Raw genomic sequence first — 26,657 nt, forward strand, 5'->3', positions numbered from 1 at the left:
GACTTTGGAGATGATTGTCTCACTATAGGTTTCAAATCTTACTTTGGGAGTAGTTGAGCCATGCTCTATTGCGATTACAAAAAGAAAGGATCTATCATAATCCTCCCCAGGCAGCAATAGCCTCTGGCTGACTCGGAGGATCAGCTACAAAACAAGCTTTAAACATGCACTGACATTTAAAAAAATGGTATCTCTGCTGATTCTCACCACTTAATGCCCCATCCCACCAGCATCAAACCCTGGGCTACGATCAGGGATTCAGAGCCATTTGAAACTATTTCCTCCAAACAATTGTGAGCTCCAAAGACACACACAGGCCCTCAGTATGGGGCGCTCGCTACAGGGAGCTCTGGTCCAGGTGGGGACTGTCCCCGCCCCCATCATGTAAAGCCTAACGGTATGAACGCTCTGTAAGGAGAGAAGGGGAAGGGAGAGACCGGAGTTGGTCATCTTGTAAACCAAAAGTAAAGAAGCTGCCAAAATACTCCCTGGAGGGTTTTCACACTGTGTACTTAGGACCTGAGTCGCAGATGAATAAAATCCCACCTGGAGGGAAAAGTCAGTGTGGTCCAACCCCGCCCTGCCTCTGTCTCTCATTCCCCCTTCACCCACACGTTTACTGCGCAACAATAACCAGTATGCCTGGCCTGGGAGCCCAACTGCCTGGACTCAAACCTTTCCATTTGGGTGACCCTGGGATAAGCGCTCGGGGCCTTTCCCCGGCCATAAAATGGAGAGAATAATGACTTCACAGGCTGATGTGTGCACTAGGTGATCTTACATGGTTCATTCATCTCAAGTGCGTAGGACAGCATCTGGCACTCAGTAAGCCCTCAGTTAACAGTAGCCATTATTACCCTTCCCATCATTTATCATTTGATTGATGCCAGCCACTGTGTCAAGCACCTCTTCACATCTCAGGCCTCGAAATAGCGACATTAAGTCACTGCTGCCATCACCGGGTTACACATGAGAAGTTAAATGGCTCGTCCAAGGTCCTGAGGATTGAGTACAGATTGTCAGGATTTGTCTGATCCCAGAGCTGCGGTTCTTAATCCATGCATAATATCCCTTTAGAACTGGGCCTAGCGGGCTTCGAAAGACTAATCAGATGCTCTTGCTGAAGGAGCTGTCTTCATGAGATCAGTGGACACCTGGCCATTCTCAACAGGGATATAAGCCCAGGGGTGGCAGCTCCCTCTTTAGACTCAGCTAGACAGTGATTTCTCAGTCAAGATGCTGGTTTGGTGAGACGTGGTCCTCACCTGATGGTTCCTAACATGGGAGCCTCTCTCTCTCGCTCACTTATATCCAGGTTCAGGGCCAAGTGGGGCTCTACCACCTGCCCCCAAGTGCCCAGTACTCCGGGCCACTCTGCCCCAGGGCCCCCTCTCCAGCCACCCTCATGGTCCAGGCTGGGTGCCCCTCTCCTCCCTTTCCACCTCTGCGCCCATTCCCCTGATCAAAGCCTTCTCTGAGCTCCAGGCCTAATGAGTTTATTCATGCTGAACAGTCCTAATGAGTGATGACCACTTCATGCGTCCTGTCTAAAGGGGTTTGCATTTTAACTGGGCTGTGCCTTGAGCCAAAGAATAAAGGGCTAATGGTGGAACTTCAGACACCAGGACCAGCAGGAGACAAAATAACTGAGGCAGGGGTACCTGTCTGGCATGGTGCAGCTGCCCAGCCCGTTTCCATCGCCAGTCAGGTGTGTCCTACCCCGGCCCTTGCGGATGATGACAGCCTTGTCCTATGACACAGAAGAAGCCGGTCTGTGGCTTGGGGGATGCTGTTCTAAAGCAGGCAGAGGTTTTTCCACGTGGCATGTGGGGCAAGTTAGGCAACTTGCTATAGCAACGTGCTCTGGGATTCCAAACAGGATGACACAGAGAAGTGGTTCCTGCCTCCGCAGCGGGGCTGACGGCTGTCTTCCCCCAGAAGCATCACTACGCGGGGTCAGGCTGCCAGAAATCCTGGCCCTGACGGTTTCTACAGCCTACTTCTTTGTAGATTGGGAGGACCAGGCTTCAGGAAGGCCATGGAAAAATCATGAAATGAACAAGTGGGCGCAGTTCCTGACAGTCTGCAAAGAGCACTCCCATACGTTTGTTCTATCAGTCAGGATAGGCCAGGTGAGGCCAGAGGCCCTGTCAGAGCTGCTATGGGCTTTAGATCGATGGGGAATGTGGGGCTCTGAAAAGTGGAATGGTTTCCCCTGATTCTCCCAAGATCACTGAGAACTCAGGGGCAGGTCTGGTGGCCAAAGGTCACATTAAGAACCCAGTTTGGCCGAAACCAGTTTGGCTCAGTGGATAGAGCGTCAGCCTGCGGACTGAAGGGTCCCAGGTTCGATTCCGGTCAAGAGCATGTACATTGGTTGCAGGCACATCCCCGGTAGGAGGTGTGCAGGAGGCAGCTGGTCGATGTTTCTCTCTCATCGATGCTTCTAGCTCTCTATCCCTCTCCCTTCCTCTCTGTAAAAAATCAATAAAATATATTAAAAAAAAAAAAAAGAACCCAGTTTGCTCTACCCATCAGAGAAACTTGAGAAAGCAATGCTTCAGCCAAAGGAGTGAAGTTCTAATGGTATATTTTCTTCATCTGTGGCAGGCAGGTAGGACAAGATCATTGAAATCATTCTCTGTAGACCTCTAGGAGTGTCCCCAGTGTCCACATCCTCCCTCTCAGCCTGGCCCATCCCAGGCCTTCCGACCACCACCGCCTCCCCTGCCAGAGAGAAAGCCACAAAGCAGTGCCCAGCTCCCCTCCTTCTGACACTGCTCTTTCGTAGTCTCTGATATTCAGTGATTGTCAGCGATCACAAAGCCCTATAAATACTTTATAGACAGAGCTCCTCCCTGAGTTTATTCACACCAGTTGCCACACAGGCAGGACCAGCTGTATAATCTGCGGGTCCCAATACAAAGTGAAAATGCAGGGCTCCTTGTTTAAAAATTATTAGGAATTTAAAGGTGGCCACAGGAGAGCATTAAACCAAGTGGAGGCCCTTCTGAGTGTGGCTCTCCGAGCAGCTGCACACTATGAAGCCGGCCCTGCTCACGTGGTTGTCCCTACCATTTGGCAAGGAGGCTCCATAATCCCATTTTACAGATGAAGAAACTGAGCGGCTTGTCCATTTGGCCAACATGTACTGAACACCCACGACACCCCAGGCACAGCCAGGTTCTGGGGATCCCACAGCCTCGCCCTCAAGGAACATGTGGGGGAGGGAGGGCACAATCACACACAGACGGCAGGGCTCAGCAAAGTGCTGGTGGCCATAGATGCAGGGCTGTCCGTGCAGCAGTTCACAAGGCACACGGAATTCAGAAGATGCTTCCAATTTCACTTACTGCCCCAAGACCATTTTGAGACTTTGGGGGGGGGTTGACCTTCAAGCATTTGGCACTGGGCTCTGGATAGTCACCTTGGCGACTACAAGAAGCCAAAGCATGAAGTCGCTGGCCTTTCTGCAGCTGCAGGTATTTGTACTGCTGTGGTCCTTGCTGGCTAGCACTTCTAAGTAAGGGGCCCCTTTACCTGCCCACCTCGGCCTCCCCTCTTGGTCTATCGTGGAATTGCAGGTGATCAGTAAATCCAGTGATGACAGAGAATAACGGTGTAAAACAAAACCTCTGCCCAGTCCCCACCCCAGACCATGCCATCACTCTCCCTGGTGGAGCCCAGCATCGGTATTTCTTTAAAGCTTCCCAGTAACTCTAATGGGCAGCCAAGGCTGAGAATGACCGATGTCATCTAAACCTAATCCCCAATCAAGCAAAAGAGAAAACGCCATCCAGGGAAGGAAAATGATTTGCTCAGGGTCACACAACAATTAGTGGCAAAGCCAAGGTTCTCCTGACTCAGTTCTTCCGGTCCCTCTCCCCATCCTAAAGCTGCACAGGGTTTACAGCCAGGCTGGGCTGGAGACACAACATGGAGTCTGATTTGAGAGGCTGCGTGCAAGGTGGAATTTTGGAGTAAAAGTTGGTAGTTGAAGGGTTATTCATTGGTGACCCAGTCTGTGTCCCCCTAAGGCCAGAAGCTATTGATGACTGTGCGGTCCCAAGTGAAGACCCAGGAAAAACAAAGAAGGCCTCCAGGGACTGATTTGGCAGAGGATCTTGGTCAGAACTGCCCCCAGGAAGACGAGCAGCACAGAAGGTTGGGGGGAAGAAGGTGTCCAGCAGGTGTTGGACCAAGCCCATTAGGGTCGTTCCCACCCTGTGATTGTGGGTCCTGCTGAAGCTGTTGAATGTGCGGGTGAAGGAAGTGCCTGTCTGGGTGGGGAAGGGATACTCCATCACGGAGAGAGAGGAGGGCCCTGGGAATGAACTGAGTCCCCAGCCCAAACTCAGGTGTCATTGTGCCTCTAGTCCCGATCCATCCAGACTTTTCTCAATAAAAGCCAGAGTGAAGTGAAAACACAGACTGTGTTGTGTAGACACTCCCCTGTTTAAAACCCGCAATGGGTCCTGGCCAGTTTTCCTCAGTGGTTAGAGCATCGGCCCCCAGACTGAAGGGTTGGGGATTCGATTCTGTTCCTCGGTTGTAGACTCCATCCCCCATGTTGGTCAGGCATGTGTTGGAGGCAACCAATTGATGTGTCTCTCATTACATTGATGTTTCTCTCTATATCTCTCCCCCTCCCTTCCACTCTCTCTAAAAAAAATCAATGGGAAAAAATATCCTCGGGTGAGGATTAAAACAACAACAACCCTCAATGGCTCCCTATTGTCATTAGGCTAAGTCCAGACTCTTTAATAGAGCTAACCAGACCCTGAAGGGGTGACCCTGGCCTGCACTCAGGACTCACCGCTAGCAGCATCAGGGGCACCAGGCACACCCCTACAGCACCCACAAGACTGAGCATCTTAGCTTCTCAAACACACCAGCTTTCTCTAGCCTTCACGCATAGTGATTCCTATGTCCCATTCTACCTCCTTTCTCCTGGCTGCCTCCACTTACTCCTCAGATCTCCACTTGGGCACTACTTCTTCCTGAAAGCCTCACCGGACCCCTTAACTAGAGCTTGAAGCCCCACTTGTGTGATCTCAAGATACTCTGTACCTAATCCAGCAGCCAGTATTATTGTTGCCTGAACATCTTCCCCCACTGGACTGAGAGCAGAAGGCACATCTCCTCATGGTCTCTGTGTCTCTGGCTCTCACAGTGTAGGTGCTTAATTGCTATGCGTTGAGTGAATGTAGGAACTGTCTACCAAAGTAGACAGAAAGATCGTAAAGGGCAAGAAAAATGTCTTAAATTTCTTTTTACAGGCACCCCTCAGGAGGTCCCAATACAATAGACTGTATGAGCCGGACCCTGTGCTAGGTGCTCTGGGGCATAAGTCCTGTCCTTTAAGGAGTTTATGGTTTAGTAGTAGGAGAGAAGATCCTTGGATAAATAACTCTAATCCAAGGGGGTGGGGGGTAATAAAGGCTGTAGGAGAGCTACAGACCAAAGACTCTTGGATTTGAGAGATGAGAAAGAGATTATTTGTTAGCGCAGGAAGGGTAGAGGCTGTATCTGGGCAAACAGCCTGATGTTTGTTCAGCAGGATGCTGAGTATGTGCTGTGGGGAACTGCCAGAACGAACAGTAGGCTGAGACTGCTGAGAGAGGACCCAAATGCCAACTAAGGCATTTGGATTTTTTTGTTAATCCTCACCCGAGGATGTGCTTAAAGAGGAAGGGGGAGAGAGAAACATCGACATGAGAGAGAAACATCGGTTCATTGTCTTCCGTACATGCCCTGACCTAGGATTGAACCCACAACCCAGGTATTGCCCTGACCAGTAATTGAAATGGCAACCTTTAGGTGCATGGGACGATGCTCAACCAACTGAGCCACTCTGGCTGGGCAAGGCATTTGAATTTAGCACCTGGGGAGCCGTTGAAGGTTTTTGAGGTGGGGTATGGCATGTTCTAACCTGTGTTTTGAAAAGCTCCAGGGTGGTGGGGGTGGATGCCACAGGACACCACCTGGGGACAGGTGGAATGATGACCCAGGCAAGAGGCCGCCAGAGCCTTAAGTGAAGGCGGAGAGCTGAACAAGAAGTGGAACTGTGAGAGGCAGAATGGAACAGGGCCTGGTCGCCAGGAAAGGAACGGAGGCTAAGAGGCCGGAGGGCAGTGCCACTGACCTGAAGACAAGGAGGCTTGAGGAGGGGGAAGTCGAGTCAGTCTGGACAAGTTAACTTTGCAGGGTTCCTGGGGCAGGTGGTGGTGGCCCTCGGGTAAGGGAAATGTTGGCCAGAGCTTGGAAGCGAGCCTGTCACATATCCGTGCCTTGGTGACATGCAGGCCTGAGTGAGAGGGAGCACCCCGGCCATGGGGCCTCCTGTCCCTCTAGCCCCTTTCCAGGCCCACAAGCAATGATTCATGCCCCAAACTTAAAGAAAACCCAGGTTCTGATTTTAAAAGCCTTTCTGAGCAGAAGAAACCAGTGAGAGGGCCAGGCCAGACCACAAGCTAAACAGCTGTGGAATGTGCTTGCTGCTGGTGAGGCCAGCCAGGGGCAGAGGCGCGGGCAGGCTCAGCAAGAGGCCCCACCGAGTGTTCTGAATGTGTCCAAATTGTCACCCAGAGTGTCCCTGCTCTTTTCTCTCTTTTCAGCGAGGATCTGCCTGTGTTCTAGCACATCTTAAAGCTGGCCCCTCCCCCAGCCCACCCAGCCTGTCAGTTCCACTGGTCCCACACCCTCCTCCATGTGAAAGCTCTGGCCTGCCATCCAGCTTCCCACCTCTGCTCAGCAGGCAGGGGTCTGGGAGCTACCTGAAGCGGGGAGAGGGAGGGAGGTACAGAAAGGCTCCTATGCCTTGTGGCAACAGTCACCTACTGATCTCCCTGCATCTGCCCTTGTCCCCTTGAGGACCTTCCACCCCGTAGCCAGAGGGATGCTGCTAGAATGTAGGGCAGATCATGCCATGTCCTTCCTCTGCTCCAACCCCCCTAGGACTCCCCTTCCTGCTCTGAGTAAGAGGTCCTGTGTGTCTGGCTCCCTCTGCCTTCCTGACCTCATCCTCCACTCCTGCCCCCCTTGCTCATTCTGTTCCGCCCACAGTTTCCGGAATGTTCTTCAAACAGATCAGCCACCTTGGGCTTTGCACTTGCTGTTCCTTCTGCCTGGAATGCTCTTCACCAAAGAGCCTCTCTCACTTCCTTCAGGTCTTTATTCCAGCATCACCATCTCATCGGGGCCTTTCCGACACCCCGGACTAAAATGTCAACCTCCCTCCTCTTCAGTCTCGCTGAGGTATTTCTCACTGTCTGGCATTATTACCTACTTAGTTATTCACCTTGTCTATTGGCTGTCTCCTCCAACAGAATGTAACCATGAGAGCAAAGATTCTTTTTTAAAGATTTTTTTTATTATTGATTTCAGAGAGGAAGGGAAAGAGAGAGAAACATCAATGATGAGAGAGAATCATGGATCAGCTGCCTCCTGCACCCCTTACAGGGGAATGGACCCGCAACCCAGGCATGTGCCCTGATCGGGAATTGAACTGTGACCTCCTGGTTCATAGGTCGATGCTCAACCGCTGAGCCACGCTGGCTGGGCAAGAGCAAAGATGCTTGAATGTTCTGTTTACTTATGTGTCCCAGGGTCCAGAGCAGTGCCAGCCAGAGTCAGCTAGTAATAAGTAGTTGTGGAATGAATTAATTAATAAAAATCTCACCCCGGCCTGGCCTGCAACAGCCTGCAATCCCACTAATTAATCCCCTTTGAGATTAGCATCACTCTCTCTCTCCAGTCACCTTTCTTGAGACGCCATTCCCCTAGGTGGGCACGCGTTCAGTCCTGACACTTCTAGCTTTCTTTCCAGACAAAAAGAGGCTTCTGACAGTTGCCAGTGAGCAGGGCAAGGAGGGCAAGGAGGGCTGCGGAGGGAGAAAAGGGCTCTTCAAGGGAAGAAGGCCTTGAAAGGGGCAAATCGGGTAACAGCAGGCTGGCCCAGCGGGCCCTATGCTGTTCAGAGTTATTTACTGTGACTCAGAAACACAAGGAGACGTGGGAAAGGCCTTGTTTTACACAGTGCAGACCTAGGTATACAATGGGACTTCCCAGAAAGCAAGGGGCGTGGAGCAGAAGTTTAAAATGCCTCATTTCCCACAGAAGGGTAGTGATTCAGACATATCCATGTACCAAAGAACACGGCCATGTCATTTGTACCCCAGAAGGAGCTGGCAGTGCCCACAGAAGATGACAGGGCTGAACAGTACACCCCAGGCTATGATCCAATCCCTGGGAACCACCAGAGCAGAATCTGCCCCGCCGGTGGTGTGGGAGATGACAAGGAACCCATTCAACAGGTAGAGAGACCGCGCCTGCTCCTAATAAGGTTCATATGAGGGTCATGTTCCACTGACTTGGCGCTTGAATACTGGCCCTGATACTCACTAGGTGTGTGACCTTAGGCAGGTCACTTCCTCTCTTTAGAATGTATAATTAAAATTATAACGTCGATGTTGTAGGATCAGTATGAAAAATTATAAATGCTGACTACCACACAAAATGTCTGGCAAGGATGAAGTGCTCAGTAAATGTTCATTTATTGCCTTTAAATACTTGCTAACATTCCCTGAGAGCTTCCGCGCATCAGGCTTTGTTCTAAGCACTCATCTTCTTGGTGATCCTGATCCTGTAAGAAGGTACCATTGCCCCCACTTTAGAGATGAGAAACTGGGGTCTGTAGAAGTTAAGTCACTTACCCAAGATCACCCAGGCAATGAAGTCACTGAGGGTCTTGACACTGCCTCGGAGTCTTCTTCAGAGTCTGGCTCTGCTCAGCCTGCTGGGCGGTAAAATAGCTATAAAGTAATTCACACAGGAGAGTGCATGGCTGATAGAATCTTAGACCTACCCCAGCCCTTACTGATTTTTTAAGGAATCAACCATGACTTGGCCCAAATGGATCAATCCGGGCCAACCCTGAATGTTACAGATGTGGAAACCAAAGCCTGTGGCTTGATTACATCTTCCACTAGCTGGACCCATGAGCAATGAAAAAACCCTGGGCTCCAGATGACAACCTCTGGGTCAAGTTCAGGCTCCAATGCTAAATCTGAGTGAGTCATGTAACCTCTTATGACTTCCACTTAATCACTTCTAAAATAAATGTTTGGTCTTTCTGATTCCCAAAGCTCTGTGGGGCTCTGCGCCCATGCTTCCATGAACATTCCCTGAGCCAGAGCCTAGACTGGCTCATGTAAGATGAGAAAGAAATTGACAACAGGGACTCTGTTTTAAAGTAACTTCATCTAGCGCCTGGGTGGACCAGTGCACAGTTGACTCTTCCTCATCCACGGGCCCATGCGGAGTCTTGGGGCCCAGGGGCCTCCTGAGAGGCCTCAGTACCAAGTATCTGGCTGGAAGGGAACTTGAAACCTGAACATCCTAGACAAGTGGCCATCCTTGGCTTGCATTCCTGCAATGATAGAGAGCTCACCACCTCACAAGGCAGGCCTTTGTTTTCCAGCAAAGACAGATGGAGCCATGAGCCCTGGGTTCTTCTAAAGACCTAAAATTGGCAGTAGACATTTGAGATAATTTTGAAATCATGAGTAACTGCCATTATACCAAAAACCAAAGAGCTTCTGCATAGCCCTCAGGGAACCAAAACACTTCCACTACCCAGCATCCTCCATCCCCACCAAGCCTAGCCAATAGCATCCAACTAATCTTGGGTTCTGTTGAGCTCTGTGCAGCCAGAGAACTTTTCAGATGGGTGTGGGTGTATCCACTGTAGGGCGGGCACTGTAAGCTGGGAAGGGAAGGGCCCCCACAATTCCTTTTTTTAGTTTGCATTCAAAAACCAGGGGCAGACGGGCACAGCAGTTCTCCGGGTCCTCACTGCCCTACTTCCTCTCCTCCGAGGGAAAGCCCTGCCACAAATTGCATATGCTGAGCCTTGTCTTGCTCTCTGCCCAAACACTCCCTGGGCTGGGACCTACCCCGGATGCACAGGGCTCTTGATCCACACACCCATGACAAGCAGAAAATAATCTTAGGAGATGGAAAACCAAAACCAAACTGTCTGAGTTCTTTGAGCTGGTTAGTGTGCCAGGAAAGGGAGGGACTCGCTGTCCAATTCGGCTCCCTTTGAATGGCCAGTGGCCAGGATCAGAGTGGGAAGAGCTGCCACGTACAGCTATGCAGGCTGTGCACTGTATAACTCAATCAACTGCAATGTAAACAGCACCCTCTGCAGTTGTGTGATATAATGCAGTGACCCAGGAGTCGGAGGTAAAGAAAGTGGAAACAGTGTACATAAAGGGGCTTCATCAAATCTTATACAGGGACTCAGAGATAGAACATCTAGTCCAGTTTTTCTGTCTCTTTTAACAAATGCACATTGAGTACCTATGTGTGTTAGGCATTATTCTAGATGCCCAGGAAAAAGTAGGGAAGACAGACAGATCCAATCACTTCCAGAGAAGTTCTGGTAAATGTTTAACAACCCCTTCTGGCTCTTGGGATGGAGTGGGGAGAGTCTTTATTGTAACACTTGCCAATTACCATGGTGTAAATCCTCCCAACATGGTTACTTTTAAGGCACCAAAATGACATCACTGAATGGGAAGATTGCACACAGTCGGCTCGGTGAGCAGGGTCCAGCACCCACTGTTCCTTCCCTTGGATCTTTAGCTTCAGGGTAGAGGAGACCGTGTCTAAGTGAGCTTTTAACCATCTGTTATTATCTTTCATTGTAAAAAAAAAAAATAAAGAAGATGCTTTGAGGGAGAATAATGGGTTCTCCATAGCGCAGTAAGGGAAGATTTCTCCAAGGCCACAACATTAAAACTGGAGGTTGAGAAGGGGCTGGCAGAGCGAAGATCTTGGGGAAGAATGTTCCAGGCAAAGGGCCTGGAGGTGGGAAGCGCTCGGTGTGTTTGAGGAGCAGGGAAAAGGCAGTGTGGCTAGAAATAGAAAGTGATGAAGATCATGACACAGGAGCGGGCAGACCCTGCAGGGCCTTGTGGGCCCTGGGGAAGGATCTGGAATCTCTCCTAAATGCAATGGTAGGACCCCAGAGCATTTTAAGGGGAAAAAAGTGCCAGGTTCTGATTGGAATTTTTAAAGGATCACTCTGGCTGCTGTGGAGAGCATAACTTGGAGCTGAGCAAAAATAGAACTGAGGGGCCAGTTAGAAGGCTCTTACAAAAGTCCAGGCACAAAAGGATGAAAAGGACTTGGTCTGGGTGCTGTCAGAAGAAGTAGAGAAGAATGGGCACATTGAGGTGGAACTGAAGGGGTAGAACCTGCAAGACTTGCAGGCAATGAAGTGAAATCCTGGGGAAGGGCTTCCATGCTCTGACTTGAGCCATCAGGTGGGTGGTAATGCTGAGTACCAAGACAGAGAGACGTGGGGAAAAGCCAGTGTGGAAGGGAAAACCGAGGGTGCCTTTTTGGTCCTAGGAAGTGTGAGATGCTATGAGACCTCCACGTGGAAATGTCCTGTGGGCAGGTGGGTGTTGGTCGTGGGGCTCAGAGGGCAGGTCTGGGCTGGCTGGGTGTGATCTAGGTTCTCTGGAGCCTGGGCCACTGGTAGTGAAGGCAGCCGTCCAAGGCTGGGCATGCTCAGCCAGATCCTATAGGTGTACATTTGTGGTCACACGTCTTGAATCCAGTTTTCCACACAGCTTGAGGGCTGTGCGCGGGAGGGGGGAGGGGGCGGGGTCTAGTTGACCAAGACTTCATTGCACATTAAATGAACTTACAACACAGAGATTCATACTATCAATATTGGTGTGTTTTCATATCCTTCATGGAAGCTCTTAAAAGCTTAAGGAAAGAGGTCCATTTTGATCACTTTCACTACTTGGAAAAAAGGGTAAATGATGTACGGCAGAAAAACGCACTGGCTTTCATGAAATTGTCAGTCTTATTCTTAGAGGAGGTGAGCCACATGTTCTCTGAAGGCAGGAGATGGCTGTCCAAGGCTGGGAGCACAAACAATGTTAATGACAGCAAATTTCAACTTGGTGTTGGCTGTTTTCAATTTTTAGGCCTGTTTTCCATGAGCCAGACATCTGCTTAACCAGCACATTGGCAAACATCTGCTTTCTTTATTTAAAAAAAATTTAAAGGGCAGCCCTTGCTCTCCCAACACTTGCTCCTTCTTTCCATCTCCCCTCTCGGGATGTTTAGGCCAGTGTCTCTCTTTCAGCTGGCACCCCACCTGCCCCAACAAGCATTTGTCTCCTCCACAACCCCCAGCGATGGGGCCCTCACTGCTCCAGCAGGCTGCTCAGCCCAGGTCCGATCGTTTCTGATTGAGAGAATTCTTCCTTATATGAGGTTGCAAATGCTGTGGAGAATTGAGGGGACAATGTGATAAGACACTCATTAGCAAGCATTTGTCTATCAAGCACAAAATAGGACTCTGAGGGAGCAGACATGTTTTTATGAGACAAGGAAACTAAAATCTGGGAGGAAAGGTAGGCCAGCCAGGGCGGGTGGGAGGTAGGGGGGAGCTCCAAGGTGGTCAGTACCCAACATGTATCACAGGCATGACAGAGCCTGGCTAGAGAAAGCAGAGGGTGAATTGGCAGGGCCATAGGTAAAAGGAAAATTGTCCTGTGATCCATCTGTTTAGGCCCTCCTTGGAGGAATATCTAGTTAATTCAATAAGCTCATCCTTGTTCGTTCATTCATTCATTCATTCATTCATGCATTTGTCCTGTCACCATTGCAGAGAGACTCCTGTGTTACAGACACTGTGCAGGCAGGACACGGAGACGAGGAGGGACGGAGCCCCCTCAGCTTAGTTAATGCAGCCTCTCTTTTGGCACCACAGAAAGGTTAGCGTAGGGTCTGCCCAGATAGAGCTATTCCTGGTCCAGCTTGGGGGTCATCTTTGGCTCTGAAGAGAGGGTCTGATCTGACCCCACAAGGAGAGCTCTCAGCTGCCCTGGCCTCCCGCTCACAGACACAGCTGGCCCGAGAGGTCGTTGGAAAGGGGTAAAGGATGTGTTGATGGAAGCAGACAGGATGGGGACCTGGTGCCTGGGCCACGGGCAAGTCAGTCTTGGAGCCTCTGCATCCTCCTCTTTTCAGTGGGGATAAAAAGCCCTAACCCCTTGTCAGAATTAAATGAAATACTGTACTGAGGCACCTGGATGCCCCCGGGAGATTTGGGGAAAGAGGGAAGTAAGAGCACTCACCGCCGGGACTGGGAGGGCTGATCCCTGTTCTAACTGCCCACCAACTAGAAGGCCTTGGCCATGGCACTTCCCACTGGAGAAAGAGGCCCCAGCCTGCCCTTGGTGTGTGTTTACTTCGTGCCTGTTGACTGCCTTCTGTTTGAGACAGCAGGCACCAAGGGGATCCCGGGGCAGGACGTGGCATGGTCCAGTCCCCTGGACTCCTCACCCCAGATGGGAGGGGTGTCGGGAGGCAAGGCATCAGGGAGGGGCATAGAGTGGGATAGGGATGAGGAGGGTAGATTGACCAGGAAGTGGAACATACATTGGCCCCGCTGACAGGTGGGTACAGAATAAGAGCCGACAGTAAAGGAAGCAGGTGGATAGAGGAAACTGAGAGCAAGGCGTGGGGGTGAGAGTGGCCGCGTTCCTTCTGTGTGGACAGCGTGTTAGGGGCTGCCTGTAGAGACCTAATGAGATGGTGACTATAAAAGCTCTCCCTCCGTGTTAACATGTGAGGGCATCCTCGGGTCTCGGAGCTCAAGTGGACCTAGAATCCATCTAGTGACGATGTCCGCCCCTCGTCTGAGTCTGATGTGTTCTTTGTCGCATATTTAACGTTCGAAGGACATAAACATTCATATGGCTCTGGGGCTTTCCTCCTGGGGAAGGTGGACATGTGCCACGGGCACCCACGAAACAGATGCTGGCGCTCTCAGAGCAGCTCCCTGCCAGAGCAGCAGTGGGTGGGGCTAGGGACACACTGGTTCCCAAATGAGCTCATTTTTCTGAGACATTTCCAAGGAAACGAGTCGTGTGCTCATGCCGTGGGGAGGGTGACGCCTTTCCACGGAAGCCTCCACACTAATCTCCTCTCCCTTCCCTTCTCTGTCCAAACTGGGGGTACAGCTGGTCCTTCCGATGGAAAGCACCTCGGTCCCCGAAACCCTCTCCTGTCTCTGGACTCCTCTTGTCATAACCCCTCCCGTCCTGTCCACTCTGGCCAATCCTGTGGCCATGCATGTACACACACACACACACACACACACACACACACACACACACACACACACGTACACCCAGTGATTCGTGTCCTGGCCTGGCCGAGGCCAGGGGAGCCAAGGATACGAGAATCCATCCAGACACACAGTCTGTCCAGCAGAAAGAAGGAAGGGGGAGGGTGGTGGTTGACTGCCGATCTTCGTGGTTGGATGAATGCAAGGCAGGGTGGACTCCATGGTGTTTCTTTCAGAGAAAAGGGCAGTGGGATAATGACCAGTTCTCAGAGAGACACGAACTGACATCCAGAGGATAATCATTTTGCAAAGAAGTAAGATGCTGATGAGTTGATTAGAGGAGCTTGAAAATGGGGTGGTCTTTTGCAAGAGTAAAGAGGAGGGACTCCCCCTCTCCTGGGGAGACCCACGTTTGGGCAAGTTTTCTGTGAAGCACAGGGGGGAAGCAGGGCCTGATGGTAAGAACTGGATGGCATCACAGCCCTCAGTTCTAGCAGGGGCAGTTTCAGCTGGAGGCTGAGCTGCTGGAGGCAGACTTCCGTGGAAAGGCGTCACATTCCCCACGGCATGAGCACACAACTCATTTCTTCAGAAATGCCATCACTTTCATAAGTGGCCTGAAGCTGAGGGGCATTTGCGTTGAACCCTCGTGCTGGAGGGGTGGGAGGGAACGGCCTCAGTCCTGAGAGCCCATCTACTAGAGACCTGCAGGGGCAATGACATCTGTCTGCTCCTCCCTTCCCAAGGGAGATGGATTTGCAAGTGAATCCAAAGGAGAAGGACACGGAGACCCAGGACATCCTGACTGGGAAGGTCTTGGAACACCTGGCCCTGCCTCCTCATTTTCTAAAGGGGAAAGTGAGGTCCAGAAAGAAAAACTATCTTGTTCAAGGTCCCACCGGTCCTAATGGCAGAACCCAGAAGGAATCCAGGTCCCCCGATACCAGGCTTGTCTACCTGCCACAGCCGTCCTGGCTCTCAGGAAGTGGGCATGGAATTCCCATGTCCCCTTTTCTGAGAACTAGAACTAGTTATCCTAAGGTGAGGAGTTCATCCTCTGGCCTTTGACCTTGGTGATGGTCCTCCAACCATTTCTCTCCACTGAGGGGATCACTGCTTCCATTCCTAGAAGATTAGGGAGAGAAGTCTCCATCATGTTAAGGCCACATAGCCGTGTGCTCAAGGAGCCAGTGCACACAGCCTGGTGTCCACAATTTTTGAAATAAGAGTGGTCTGGAGGGAACCGTGGTGCCCCTGCCCACTTGCTCTCAATCTTGCTGAGGTCTTAGCAGCACCGTCCAGCTCCAGCGCAGAGCTTGGCTTTCTTGGAAAGGTGACCACATGGCCTGGACCCCCACCCAAACCTCAGTTCCTCTGACATCTGGGTGTGCCTGGACCACAGTCAGGGAAGGAGAACCCTGGGGCCAGTTCTCCATGGTCCAAGCAAAGAGAGAGGAAGCTGGACACGGATAAAGCAGAGCGTTAGATGACGGTTTTCTTCTATCCTTCCCTTTGGCTCAGGAATGCAAAATATGATCCTTGTTGCCTGGAGAGTTCCCTTCTTAAATGTGTTTGGCTCCAACCAATGTTAAGATGAGTTTGCATTCCTCCACACGGCTTGGCCTCCAATTCTAAACTGTTTGCAGAGACTCGAGACAGATGCTTACACGCCGACAACTAGAAGCTGGCTATGAGTTTGCCTAAGAGAGCCTTTCAGACATGTGCTGGGGCTGGGCCGTGGATGCCAGAGAGCTTGAACCCTCTCGTTTTACAGATGAGGAGACTGAGGCCCCATCTGGAGAGGCATCATGACTCCATGGACTCATGGTCGAGTTAGTGACAAAGCTGAGATTAGAACCTAGATCACCCCGTGTTGGTGCAACCTTCTCTCAGCTTCACTTCTGGCTCTAGTGGCTTGCAAACATGCCTCTTGGCCCAACCACACCATGTGGGTGTAGATTCTGAAGACCATACGTCATGTCTTATCCAACTTCATGTCCCACTGCCCAGCATGGACATAGCTGTTGAGTGTAAGGACTGTAGAGGAAGGTTAGATAGGAGTGGGGTGATTAAAGATGGGCATGAAGAAAAGCTGGTGACCATGGACAAATCCCCACCCCTCTCCTAGCCTTAGTTCTGTCACTTATAACAAGGGTCTTAAGCCCAATCAAGTGATTCTCAATCTGTGTTCCAGGACACCTTAGTGTTCCAAGGAAGTGTCTTAGGACTGCCACTGTGGGTGTGGAGCTACTCCTTGTCTTCTATCCCTAATCCCAACCTCAACTTTTTGTGTGTGCTTTTCATGCATTGAGTTTGTTCAAAAAGGTGGGTTCACTGCAGAAAAACAAAGTTTGGAGCAAGCTAGATCATTTGACCTCTAAGATCCCTGATTGCTCTTAAAAATAAAATCTTAATAAGTTACCCCTCCCTGATAACAGATTTGCTACATACCATCTTTGACCCAGTGGTTAATGTCGGGGGCAGGGATGGGGAGATGGATGGATGAGTTCACGCCTCCTGGTATTTGGGAGGAGAGAGAATGAGGTACAGGAGGGTCCTCATGCTATGGAGGCTCTATTACTGCACAGAGCCTGGTCCTGAACCAAGAATCAATGCTGGGAATCTGTCTGTATGTCTGTGCTCTGGGTCTGCCATTCTGTGTCCTGATGCGGCAGGACAGCTCATCTCTAAGGCTCAGTGTGTGGCTCAGGTAGGAGCGGTCATGACCTGCTTGCCGGGCCACACTGCTCTCTGACAGGCAAGGTCCAGGCCTAGCCCTGCCTCATGTAAGGCTTCCCCATGAGCTCCTGAGAAGCAAATGTTTAGTTTACTATCCCAGAAACCACAAGTCCCCACAGATCCCCAGTCTCCCTTCTCCTTCTGTCTTTGTCCAATCACTCTGTGGAATTGTTTCTCCTCCTCCCCAATTGTCCATCATTTAAGAGTTAGACTATATCAGTTACCAAATGCTGTAATAATGCTGTATAACAAACAATCACCCCCAAATCTGAGTGGCACAATAATTATTTAGTTCACATGCCTGGGGGCAGCTGGGCGTAGCTGACCCAAGCTAAGCTCTGCTGGCGTCACGTATCTGGGGGATGGCTGATCTCAGCTGGGACAGCTCTGCCCCAGTGTCTCTCATCCTTTCCCTGAGCTCCGTGGGCTAGCCTGAGCAAGCACTGCTCACATTCACGTCAGAAGTGCCGGTGAGCAGGTAGAGACAAACACAGTGTCCTGAGACCTCGGCCTAGAACTTTCATTTCTGTCGCATATGGCCCAGCCCAAAGCCAAGTAGGCGTGGGAGGATCTACTCTGCCCTGTTAGTGAGAGGAACTACGAAGCTGCCTGGCAAAGGGTGTGGGTACAGAGGAGAGAAGAACTGGGACTAACAGTGCAATCTGGAGAGGGACCCTGATTTCATACCCCAGCTCTGCCACCTACAGAATATGTGACATGGGGCAAGTCCCAAAAACTGTGCCTCCCGTGTCCTCATTTCAAAGAGAGGGAACATCATAGGATTGTCCGAAGGAGTAAATGAGTTAATACATGGAACTATCTTGTACAAGATGCTCAGCAGTGTTGTTAGTTGTTGGTAAGTAGAGCTGAATTTGCTCCTTTAACACATTTTACTGTGTCCCAAACCCTGTCGTGGGAATGAAGAGATAAATGAAATCCAGTCCCGGTCCTCACATAGTTACTAGGTCTCCTATGAGGGCAGCAGGCCGCCAAAGGCAGGATCCCATGTCTCCCAGAGCCGGAGGGCAACCTGAACTGAGACCTCCTCTCCAGGGGAGGATTTTTTCCCTCTGCTGGCTGGAAGCTACTCCAATGAGGCAGGACCACGTACGTACTCCCTCCTCCCCGTCTCTTCTTCCATGTGTCACTAGCACCTATTACAGGGGCCTGGACTAGGACCCTCGGGCCTCATCAGCAATGCCCTAAGCCAGTGGGTCAGCAAACTCATTAGTCAACAGAGCCAAATATCAACAGTACAAAGATTGAAATTTCTTTTGAGAGCCGAAAACCGACTTCTGTGCATGGGCCACAAAGTTTCAATCGCACTGTACGTGCGCGCCCGCACGTGGTATTTTGTGGAAGAGCCACACTCAAGGGGCCAAAGAGCCGCATGTGGCTTGCAAGCCGCAGTTTGCCGACCAATGCCCTAAACCTGCCTGTGTTTGAAACAGTGGCCTCGGGGCAAAGGGACAGCAAGAGCCACACCACCTTTTGTGGTTTCCCCAGGCAGGGGGGCAGCAATGCAGGTGCCAGCTGGAGCGCAGTCATCTGAAGCTCATTCTGTCTCACTTTGGCCTGTTTTCTCTTTTCCTTCCATAGCAGCAGGAGGTCCACTTGCCATTTCTTTTTTACTTGGGGCAACTTCAGGGTCTTTTCTCCCCCACCCCAATCCAAAGCCAGTCTGTGATTTGCTTTTAAATGTAAAGATTCTTGGGGCCCAAGTCAAACTGGGAAGGGGGAGATAAAACCAGAGAGTTTGGGTAATATTTCAGCCTCCCTCACCCCTATCCCAGGTCCCGCCATCCAAGGAAAACGAAAGCTTTTGCTTACACAGGTGCGTCTGCCACAGAGAGCTGAGCTGAGAATGAGCGAGGGCTGCTGAGCGCTGTTCACTCTTAGGGTCCCCGAGTGGCTTCCTCTCGCTGTCAGCTCCAGTCTGGTGCTCCATCCAGAACTGCAAGGCCCTCGGCACTCTGGCTGGTCTTTCTGGCAGACCTTGGTGTGATCAGTTCTCTAGCGAGCAGGATCTGAGGGTGTGGGACCCACAATGGGGGAGTTTTTAAGAAGAAAGGGTGACCCAGCCTGTGTTTCTCAGTGGTTGAGCATCGACCCGTGAACCAAGAGGTCACTGGTTTGATTCCCAGTCAGAGCACATGCCCACGTTGCCAGCTTGACCCCCAGTGTGGGACGTGCAAGAGGCAGCCCATTGATGTTTCTCTCTCATCAATGTCTCTCTCTCTCTCTCTCTCTCTCTCTCTCTCTCTCTCTCTCTCTCTCTCTCACTCAAATCAATAAAAACATATTTTTAAAATAAAAAGAAGGAGAAGGGGTGGGAGGAGGAGCACAAGCCTGGGGGAGACCACCACAGGGAGGAACTTAAGTGGTGGGGGGTGGGGAGCTGAGAGGGGTAAGGAAGGCTTGATCATGGCAGGCAGCGTGGGGCAGGACGAATGAGACCTCAGAGTTCCTCTCGGCCACTTCCTAGCTGTGTGACTTTGGCCTAAAGCTATCTGCCTTCTTTGTGCCTCAATTCCCTCACCTATAAAATGAGAATAATCATATACTTGCTTCAAAAGGTTGTTGTGAGGGTTAAGTAAATTTGGAACAGTGCTTGGTACCGCACCCTCAAGGAGCCTGGCAGGAGGGCGGGGCGGGGGGGGGGCAGTTCCTGATACCACCACCCAGCAGGCTCCTTTGTTCTCCTTTCCCTGGCTCCCCATTCACACTAGCAATTCTTACCACCACCTGGGCCACCTCACCAATCCCTACGCATTGCCCTTAAGGCCCATCATACCTCCAGAAGCCCCCTGCCACCCAGCCACCGCCGTCCCGCCTCCTCCAACAATCACAGCACCCTGGTTTCAGCGTTGCACTTCCTCACAGAGGGTCCCATGGGCCACTGTCCAAGCTGGTGGTCTCCACGCTCTTCTTGTCCTGCTTCCCCCTCAGCGTGTTCCGGACCAGCCCGGCTCAGTGTGGGACCCGGCAATGAGTAAACAGACCCCATCTTGCCCTCACGATCCCCCTCCTGATGGGGAGATGGGAGTAATCAAATGATCACGACTGTTGTGTATAATTACTAACTGTGATAAGAAAAGGCGGAGTCACCAGTCACCTGTTAGTGCCATATGAGGGGTGACGAGATCATTAGACAAGGCCTGGCATAGTCAGGGGTCAAGGAGGCTTCCTAGGGGAGGAGGAAAGGGTGTGACATTTGTGTTGACATGTGAAGGTGAGGAGAAGTTCATCAGAGACGTTCAGGCAAAGGAGGCAGCATGTGCAAAGGCCCCAAAGTGGGAGGAAGCGAGGTGCATCTGGGGCGCAGAAAGGGGGACCCTGGTGCCTGGACCACAGGGAGCCAGAGAAAAGCTCACCCAAGGCCGAGGAGGCCGAGGAGGGCCTTGAGGCCACATGGAGACTTTGGACTTTCTCCCAAGAACCCTGGAAAGTTAGTTATTTGGCAGAGGTGCGGGTGGGTGGCAGCGGGGCGGGGGGCACTGTGGACTCTCAGCGGATGCTCTCAGCTAGAGTGAGCACTCCCTGTCCAGCTGTGGAGTGGACGGTAGCTCTAGACAAGTGTTGGCCAGCATGCCTCAGCCTTCAGGACTGTGACTGCTCCACCTGGTGACATGATGGTGGCCTCCACCTTAGCCTGGAGGGATGGGTTCGAGAACTGCGGGCCCCAGGGATGCTCGAGCTCCACGCTGTAGTTTCGGTGCCTCCTTGGGACTCACTGATGCTTTTTAAGAGACGATAAGATTCTGAGAAAGGGAGCAGCAGCTGATGTAACTCTGGCCACAGTCCACAGCAGAGCAGCCCAGGATCTGTGGGTTTTCCCCTCTGTCATCGATATCAAGGGCCGAGGAGTGGCAGGCTGCCCAGCCCAGCTCCAGCGTCTCTGCAGCCGGCCTGTTGGTTCCCGTCAAAAACAACTTTGTTTTGTTTTGTTGGCTTTGGGGTTCATAAATCTCTGAGCAGGGTACATTCCCCAAGCACGAAAGCCATGCGCCATCCGAGGAGCAACCAGAGACCTTGTCGGGCTGAGGTCAGAGCAACAGACTTGACATCACTTTTAGGAAATCCATTCTCTGGTTGGTTCAGTTTGGTCAGAAGCAAATGCCAACTGGGGGAAGAAACCAGAATTTGGAAAGGCTTTTGTCCTCTTCCTTGTGGCCAGACCTCATGAATCCTGTCCCCAGGAGGTAGGGGTGGGAGTGCTCAGGGAGACTGGGCTGGGCCTGACAGAGCCCTGAGTGAGGGGGGAGCACAGGGCCCCTGCCTTCTCTCCCATGTGCTTCTTTTAACCAAACCCAAAGGCAGAGGAGGGGAACCTGAAGGCAGGAAGGAAGACCTTCTCTGAAAAGAATGTTCCCGCCCCCCAGTGGGTCCTTCCTATGAAAGGCTGACCTCCTAGGGGTAGCACTCACCCTAGAGCAGTGATGGGCAACCTTCTGAGCTTGGTGTGCCAAACTTCGCCAAAAAACTGAGCGTAACTCGGGTAGTGTGTCACTTTGAGGAAAAAACATTATTTCGCAAATGTTTCATCCTCAGGAGCAGCAAATGTTTCATCCTCGGCATGCGGCCGCCTCAGCGGCCGCGTGTCATCAGAAATGGCTACGCGTGTCAGTGCTGACACGCGTGTCATAGGTTCGCCATCACTGCCCTAGAGCCACAGCTACTTGGTCATGGACCTGCTCTACCCTCCTCCCAGCTGAGTGATTTGGGACAAAGTACTTAACCTCCCAGAGGCGTGATAATATCTATTTCACAGGGTTGGTGTGAGATTTAACTAATTAATATAAAATTAATGGTTAAATACCTAGAATAGTGCCTCGAATATATCAGTACTCGGTAAATATTGTTTTCTCCCCTCTCTCCCCCCGCCCCCGGTTGACAGGAGAAAGTATCCCAGCCAAACTGGTCCTGGTCTCTAACAATTCAATCATCCAATATCTGTGACCATTAACCAGGAGCAAGACCTTTTTTGAGGCACTAAGGATACAACAGTGAGGAGATAGCAGTGTCTCGTGGCACTTAGAGAGCATAAGAATATTGCAGAATATCAGCCACATGAGAATAAATAACATGTCTGTGATAATGCTGTGAGGAAAATGAAGGATAAGGGGATAAGAGTGACAGGGTGGCCTGGTGATGGACAAGACAGCATTGAAACAGAGATCCTAATGACTCGAGGGAGTGAGACGCGCGGATAAGAGGGGGAAGAGCATTCCAGGCAGAGGGAACAGCCAGGGCAGAGATGCTGATCAGGAGGAAGGGGTCTGAAACATTCTAGGAGCAGCAAGGAGGGGTGGGGGCAATGTGGGAGCAGAGAGGTGGAGGGAAGGACAGGGAATGGGGGGTAGAGGGAATGAGGTGGGCTCATGCAGGGCCTTGCAGATAAGGAGTTTGGCTTTGTGCGTGGGCGGGAAATTGATGGGATGGAGGGTATGCAGCTGAGGAGTGATGGGATCTGATAGGTCTTGGAAGGCTCCTTCTGGCTGTGTTTGTACAAGAAGCACTAATAGTGGGGAGGCCCAGAGACACACTCTATGGCCTCATCTTCACCGGTTCTTTCCTCGCTGCAGGCCTGGGAGTGGTGAGTGGGCCTGGATTTCCTGACTGCCAGAGCCAGCCTGCCTGCCTCTCCTTCAGGGCCACCACCCTCTGCTGGGGTCAGATGCAGGATGGGAAGTACCAGGCACCACCAGGGGGTGTCTCCAGGGGGCACCAGGGAGCCAGATAAAGTGTTGCCCCATGCTCGGGGATTGCATGTGGCCTATGTATGAGTGTGCATGTATGTGTGTGTGTGTGTGCATGTGTGTACTTTGTTGTGTGCATGAATTTCATGTGTGTGTGTATCCATTCCTGGGACAGAGTTGAAGAATGAGTTCCTCTCTGTTCACCTCCCAGCTTTGCACAGTAGACACTGGTGTCTCTCTTCCCCGTGACATGTCCTCGCTGACCAAGGACTTGGCTCCTTCCTCCCCTGTGCTCACTGACCAGAGTCCTCTTCCCCATGGCTGCCTGCTGCCACCCAGGCTGATCGGTCCACTCGTGGTCTGGGCTTTGTAAATAAGACACCAATGGGCTCACACATTTCCTCCCCACCCGCCCTGAGGGCCGTGGCACTAAATTCATGTGGCAGATTCCGAGTCCTGAAGACAGGGTTGGCAGCTGCACGGCCACCTGCTGCCACTGTCCTCTCCTGTATCCCCAGCAGGCACTGCCCACCCATCACACTCATCTTGCCCACTGAGCCCAGACTTGACCTCAGCATCTTTCTTAAATCAGTGCTCCAGGCAGCACTAAAAATCAATTGGCAAGGGTAAGTAAGGTAGCATATCTAACAACCCTACTGAAGGTGTTTCGGTTCTGCCTCTGGGGACTCTAATCCTATGACACTAACGATGGTACTTTTGGCCACTGCATCCATTTGCTGAGCAAAAGAAGGAAGTGTGGCCCTGACCGGTTTGGCTCAGTGGATAGAGCGTCAGCCTGCGGACTGAGAGGTCCCAGGTTCGATTCCGGTCAAGGGCATGTACCTTGGTTGCGGGCACATCCCCGGTAGGAGGTGTGCAGGAGGCAGCTGGTTGATGTTTCTCTCTCATAGATGTTTCTAACTCTCTATCCCTCTCCCTTCCTCTCTGTAAGAAATCAATAAAATATATTAAAAAAGAAAAAGAAGAAGAAGAAGAAGAAGGAAGTGTGGCGAACCACTCGTTCCTGCACAGCAGGCCTATTCAAGCAGGGGCCCCAGGGCCTCGCCCTGAGCACTCAGCCCAGGGGTCGGTGCCCAGGGGAGGACAGAGATTGCTGGCAGTACCAGCCTCCGACTCCGAGTTCCTCCCCGGCAGGTTGTGGGACCTTGGGCAGGTCGGTTCCCCTCTCGGACCCTTGGCTTGGTTTGCTGCCCCGTCCCAGGATTGTTATAGAGTCCAGTGATGCAATACATGTGAATGTTCTTTGAAGCTTATAAAGTGCCCTACACATGGAAGGGGCGACAGTGATAAAATTCTGTTCTGCTGGTGGCTTTTCACTGATCTGAAGGTTTTGGCTTGAGGTAGGATTCCACCCTGTAAACCTCAAGGGTCCCAAGTTTGGTGGTCCTGTTAGTACTGACAGCTGGGCAGAGACATCGCTTAGATGTGCAACAAGGCCAAACATGCCCGGAAAGTGGAGGGAAGGAATCGCAGAGCAGGCATCTGAGGTCCTGGCCCTGATGCTGCCGCTGACCTGCTGTGTAGCCCTGGCCAGACTCTTAACCCCTCGGCCAAAGGTGGATGATGCTTGCACATTCTCCCAAGTCCCAAGAGGGTAAATGATGATGGAAACCCAAACTGCCATACAGATGTGAGTTGTTACTACTTGTAACTTGGCACAAAGGGGAAAAGCATTTGGCTCCACAACAAGGTTTCCATCAGGTGGAAACTGATATGTGACTTCACCAAGCAGGGAAGACCCTCGGGCCAGGGTGAGAGGGTTACGGGACTGCATCGCTGCTTCGCCTCCGCTGCCCCAGCCAATCCGTGGCCCCTGCTGAAGCCAGGCAGAGCTTGGCACACTGGCTGGGCCAGCAGTGCTGGGGCCACAGCCACTAAGCCTCAGGCTTGGCGGGGGGAGGCGGCTGGAGGCGGTTCCCTGACTCTTTAGCAGGCAAAGATGAGAGAAGGGAGAAGGAGAGAGCGGAGGGAAAAGAGGGGGAAAAGGAAGAGGAGACCAGCAGAAGCTGGAAGAAACGGAGTTGGAAAAAGGAGTGATGGAGGAAGGGAGCTGTCTCTCCCCTATTGAGAAGGAGAATTTTCTAGGGGAGGGACTGGTCTTCCCACTCAGACAGGGATTTTCTGGCCCTAAGGGTAGGTTTTGTGCCTCCCTTATTGGAGTATGCCCCCAGGGCAGGGGCTGGGCCTCTCCCATCAGACTGTGGGCTCCCCCAAGCAGGGACCATGGATAGCGGAACATACTCCTCCCAGACTATCCAAGGTGGGAGACCTGCCAGGGGGCCCCCATACTCCTGGGGTGCAGACCTCCACCTGGCTGACCCCTCTGCTCCCCTCTCCTCTTCTCCCTGCCCAGGGTTCACGGACACCTTCAACATGGACACCAGGAAGCCACGAGTCATCCCCGGCTCCAGGGCCGCCTTCTTCGGCTACACGGTGCAGCAGCATGACATCAGCGGCAAGAAGTGGTGAGTGAGAGCTGCCACCCCCCGCAGCCCTGCGCTCCCCACTCCTGGCCCACCACCCTGCCCCTGAACCCCGCAGCTGCCAGACTGGTCCTCACATGCGGGCACCCCATTCCCAGGGACTTGACTTCTTCTTGTCCTGGCGGGTAGAGGCTGCATAAGATCTGCCCCCTGACTATGAAACCTCCATCTTCTCATCTGAGAAATGGGAATGAACACCCCTCCTCCTCCAGGTTAGGTGACAGCACAGTTAGCAGGTACCCAGAGACCAGTAGTTACCCCCTCCCAGCCCCTCTCGGGGCCTCGGTGTCTCATCCGTGGCGCAGCGCCTCTGGTGCTGGCTTCTTAGAGAACTGTGTGGGGTGTCTCTGAGGGCGGGGGAGGAGGGGGGAGTGTGAACGTGCTCGCAAGCTAAAACATAGGCAGTGGTGGAGCAAAGGGAAGTGAGGGCGAGACGGAGTGGAGGAGCGGGCCAGAAAATCCCAGGACCCCTTTCGAGAGGAGGGAAAGATTTGCCTATGTTCTTCAAAATAACTTTACTGGATGATATTTTACTTATAAAATTCACTCATTTCAAGTGTACAATTCCATGATTTTTTAAGTAAATTGACCAAGTTGTGCAGTATCACTGCAAATCAGATTGAGAACACTCGCATCACCGCAGTCAGATCCTCATGCACATATGCTGTCAGTGGCCATTCTCCGCCTCCCTCCAGCTGGTGTTTAGCTGACAGAGGCAAGGCCTTCTTTCCATCCTGAAACAGAAGGCCAGGGCCTCTGCTTGGCCCTCCTAGAAGCCCTGGCGGAGTTCGGAGACCACGGGACACTGGCGATTAATGCCCTCCGCCGCCCTCTTCCAAATCTTACCCGCCCCGACTGCTTCCCCTCCCCAACCTCCTTTCTTCCCTTCCCCCACCTCCTTTGTTGTGCTCCGCACTCATCACCAGTCAAATTGCTTTATAGCCATTTTTCCAGAAATCTAGACCTTCTTTGCACATGCTGGTCCCTCTTCCCACCTTGTTCCTTCCTCCCATGATATCCTCTCCCACCTTCCCCACTCACCACATCCCACCATTCAGATCTGTCCGATTACCTCTGACAAAGGTAGAGATAGGGGGGAAAAATTATAAACATAAACATTAGAGAGAGGAGTATCTTACTTGATATCTTTCCATTGAGCTATAACTCAGATACAGTAAGTGTAGCCATCTTAAGTATACAGCTCAGTAAACTTCTACATATGTCTATGCCTGTGGAATCACCTCCCGGGACATGACATAGAACATTTAAACATAGAACATTTGAAGCTCCCAGAAAGCTCCTCTGTGCCCCCCGCCCACTCAGTGCCCCTCCAGGGAACCACTATTCTGGCTCCTGTTGCCATAGATTCCTTTTGACAGTTTGTGAACTTTATATAGATGCTGTCACACAGTAGGTACTCATTTGTACCTGACCTGCTTTATTCGGCATCACGTCTCTGAGGTTTGGCATAGTGATGACTATATTATACTTCATGCTTCTTCACTGGTGTGTAATCATCCACGGTAGCAACACACCACAATTTATTTCTTC

The 26,657-nt window shown here is 51.7% G+C and overlaps 1 protein-coding gene and 1 long non-coding RNA gene across 2 annotated transcripts in view; one reads left to right on the forward strand and one right to left on the reverse strand.

The window, feature by feature from the left end:
* The window catches only part of ITGA11 (integrin subunit alpha 11), a 119,417-nt gene that overhangs the window by 4,242 nt on the left and 88,518 nt on the right, over positions 1 to 26,657 (forward strand). The window contains exon 2 of the mRNA XM_008139088.3: positions 24,977 to 25,088. Within this exon, the coding sequence (XP_008137310.2) occupies positions 24,977 to 25,088 (112 nt within the window). The remainder of the gene's footprint in view (positions 1 to 24,976; positions 25,089 to 26,657) is intronic.
* Positions 791 to 20,320, reverse strand: LOC114230648 (uncharacterized). The gene is made up of 4 exons (XR_008556102.1): positions 20,278 to 20,320; positions 18,734 to 18,930; positions 8,715 to 8,794; positions 791 to 998 (listed from the first exon to the last, which is right to left on the reverse strand). It is a non-coding gene; the product is annotated as an uncharacterized LOC114230648 (long non-coding RNA).

Source organism: Eptesicus fuscus, chromosome 5, assembly GCF_027574615.1.
Source record: "Eptesicus fuscus isolate TK198812 chromosome 5, DD_ASM_mEF_20220401, whole genome shotgun sequence".
In the NCBI taxonomy this organism is placed as follows: domain Eukaryota; kingdom Metazoa; phylum Chordata; class Mammalia; order Chiroptera; family Vespertilionidae; genus Eptesicus; species Eptesicus fuscus.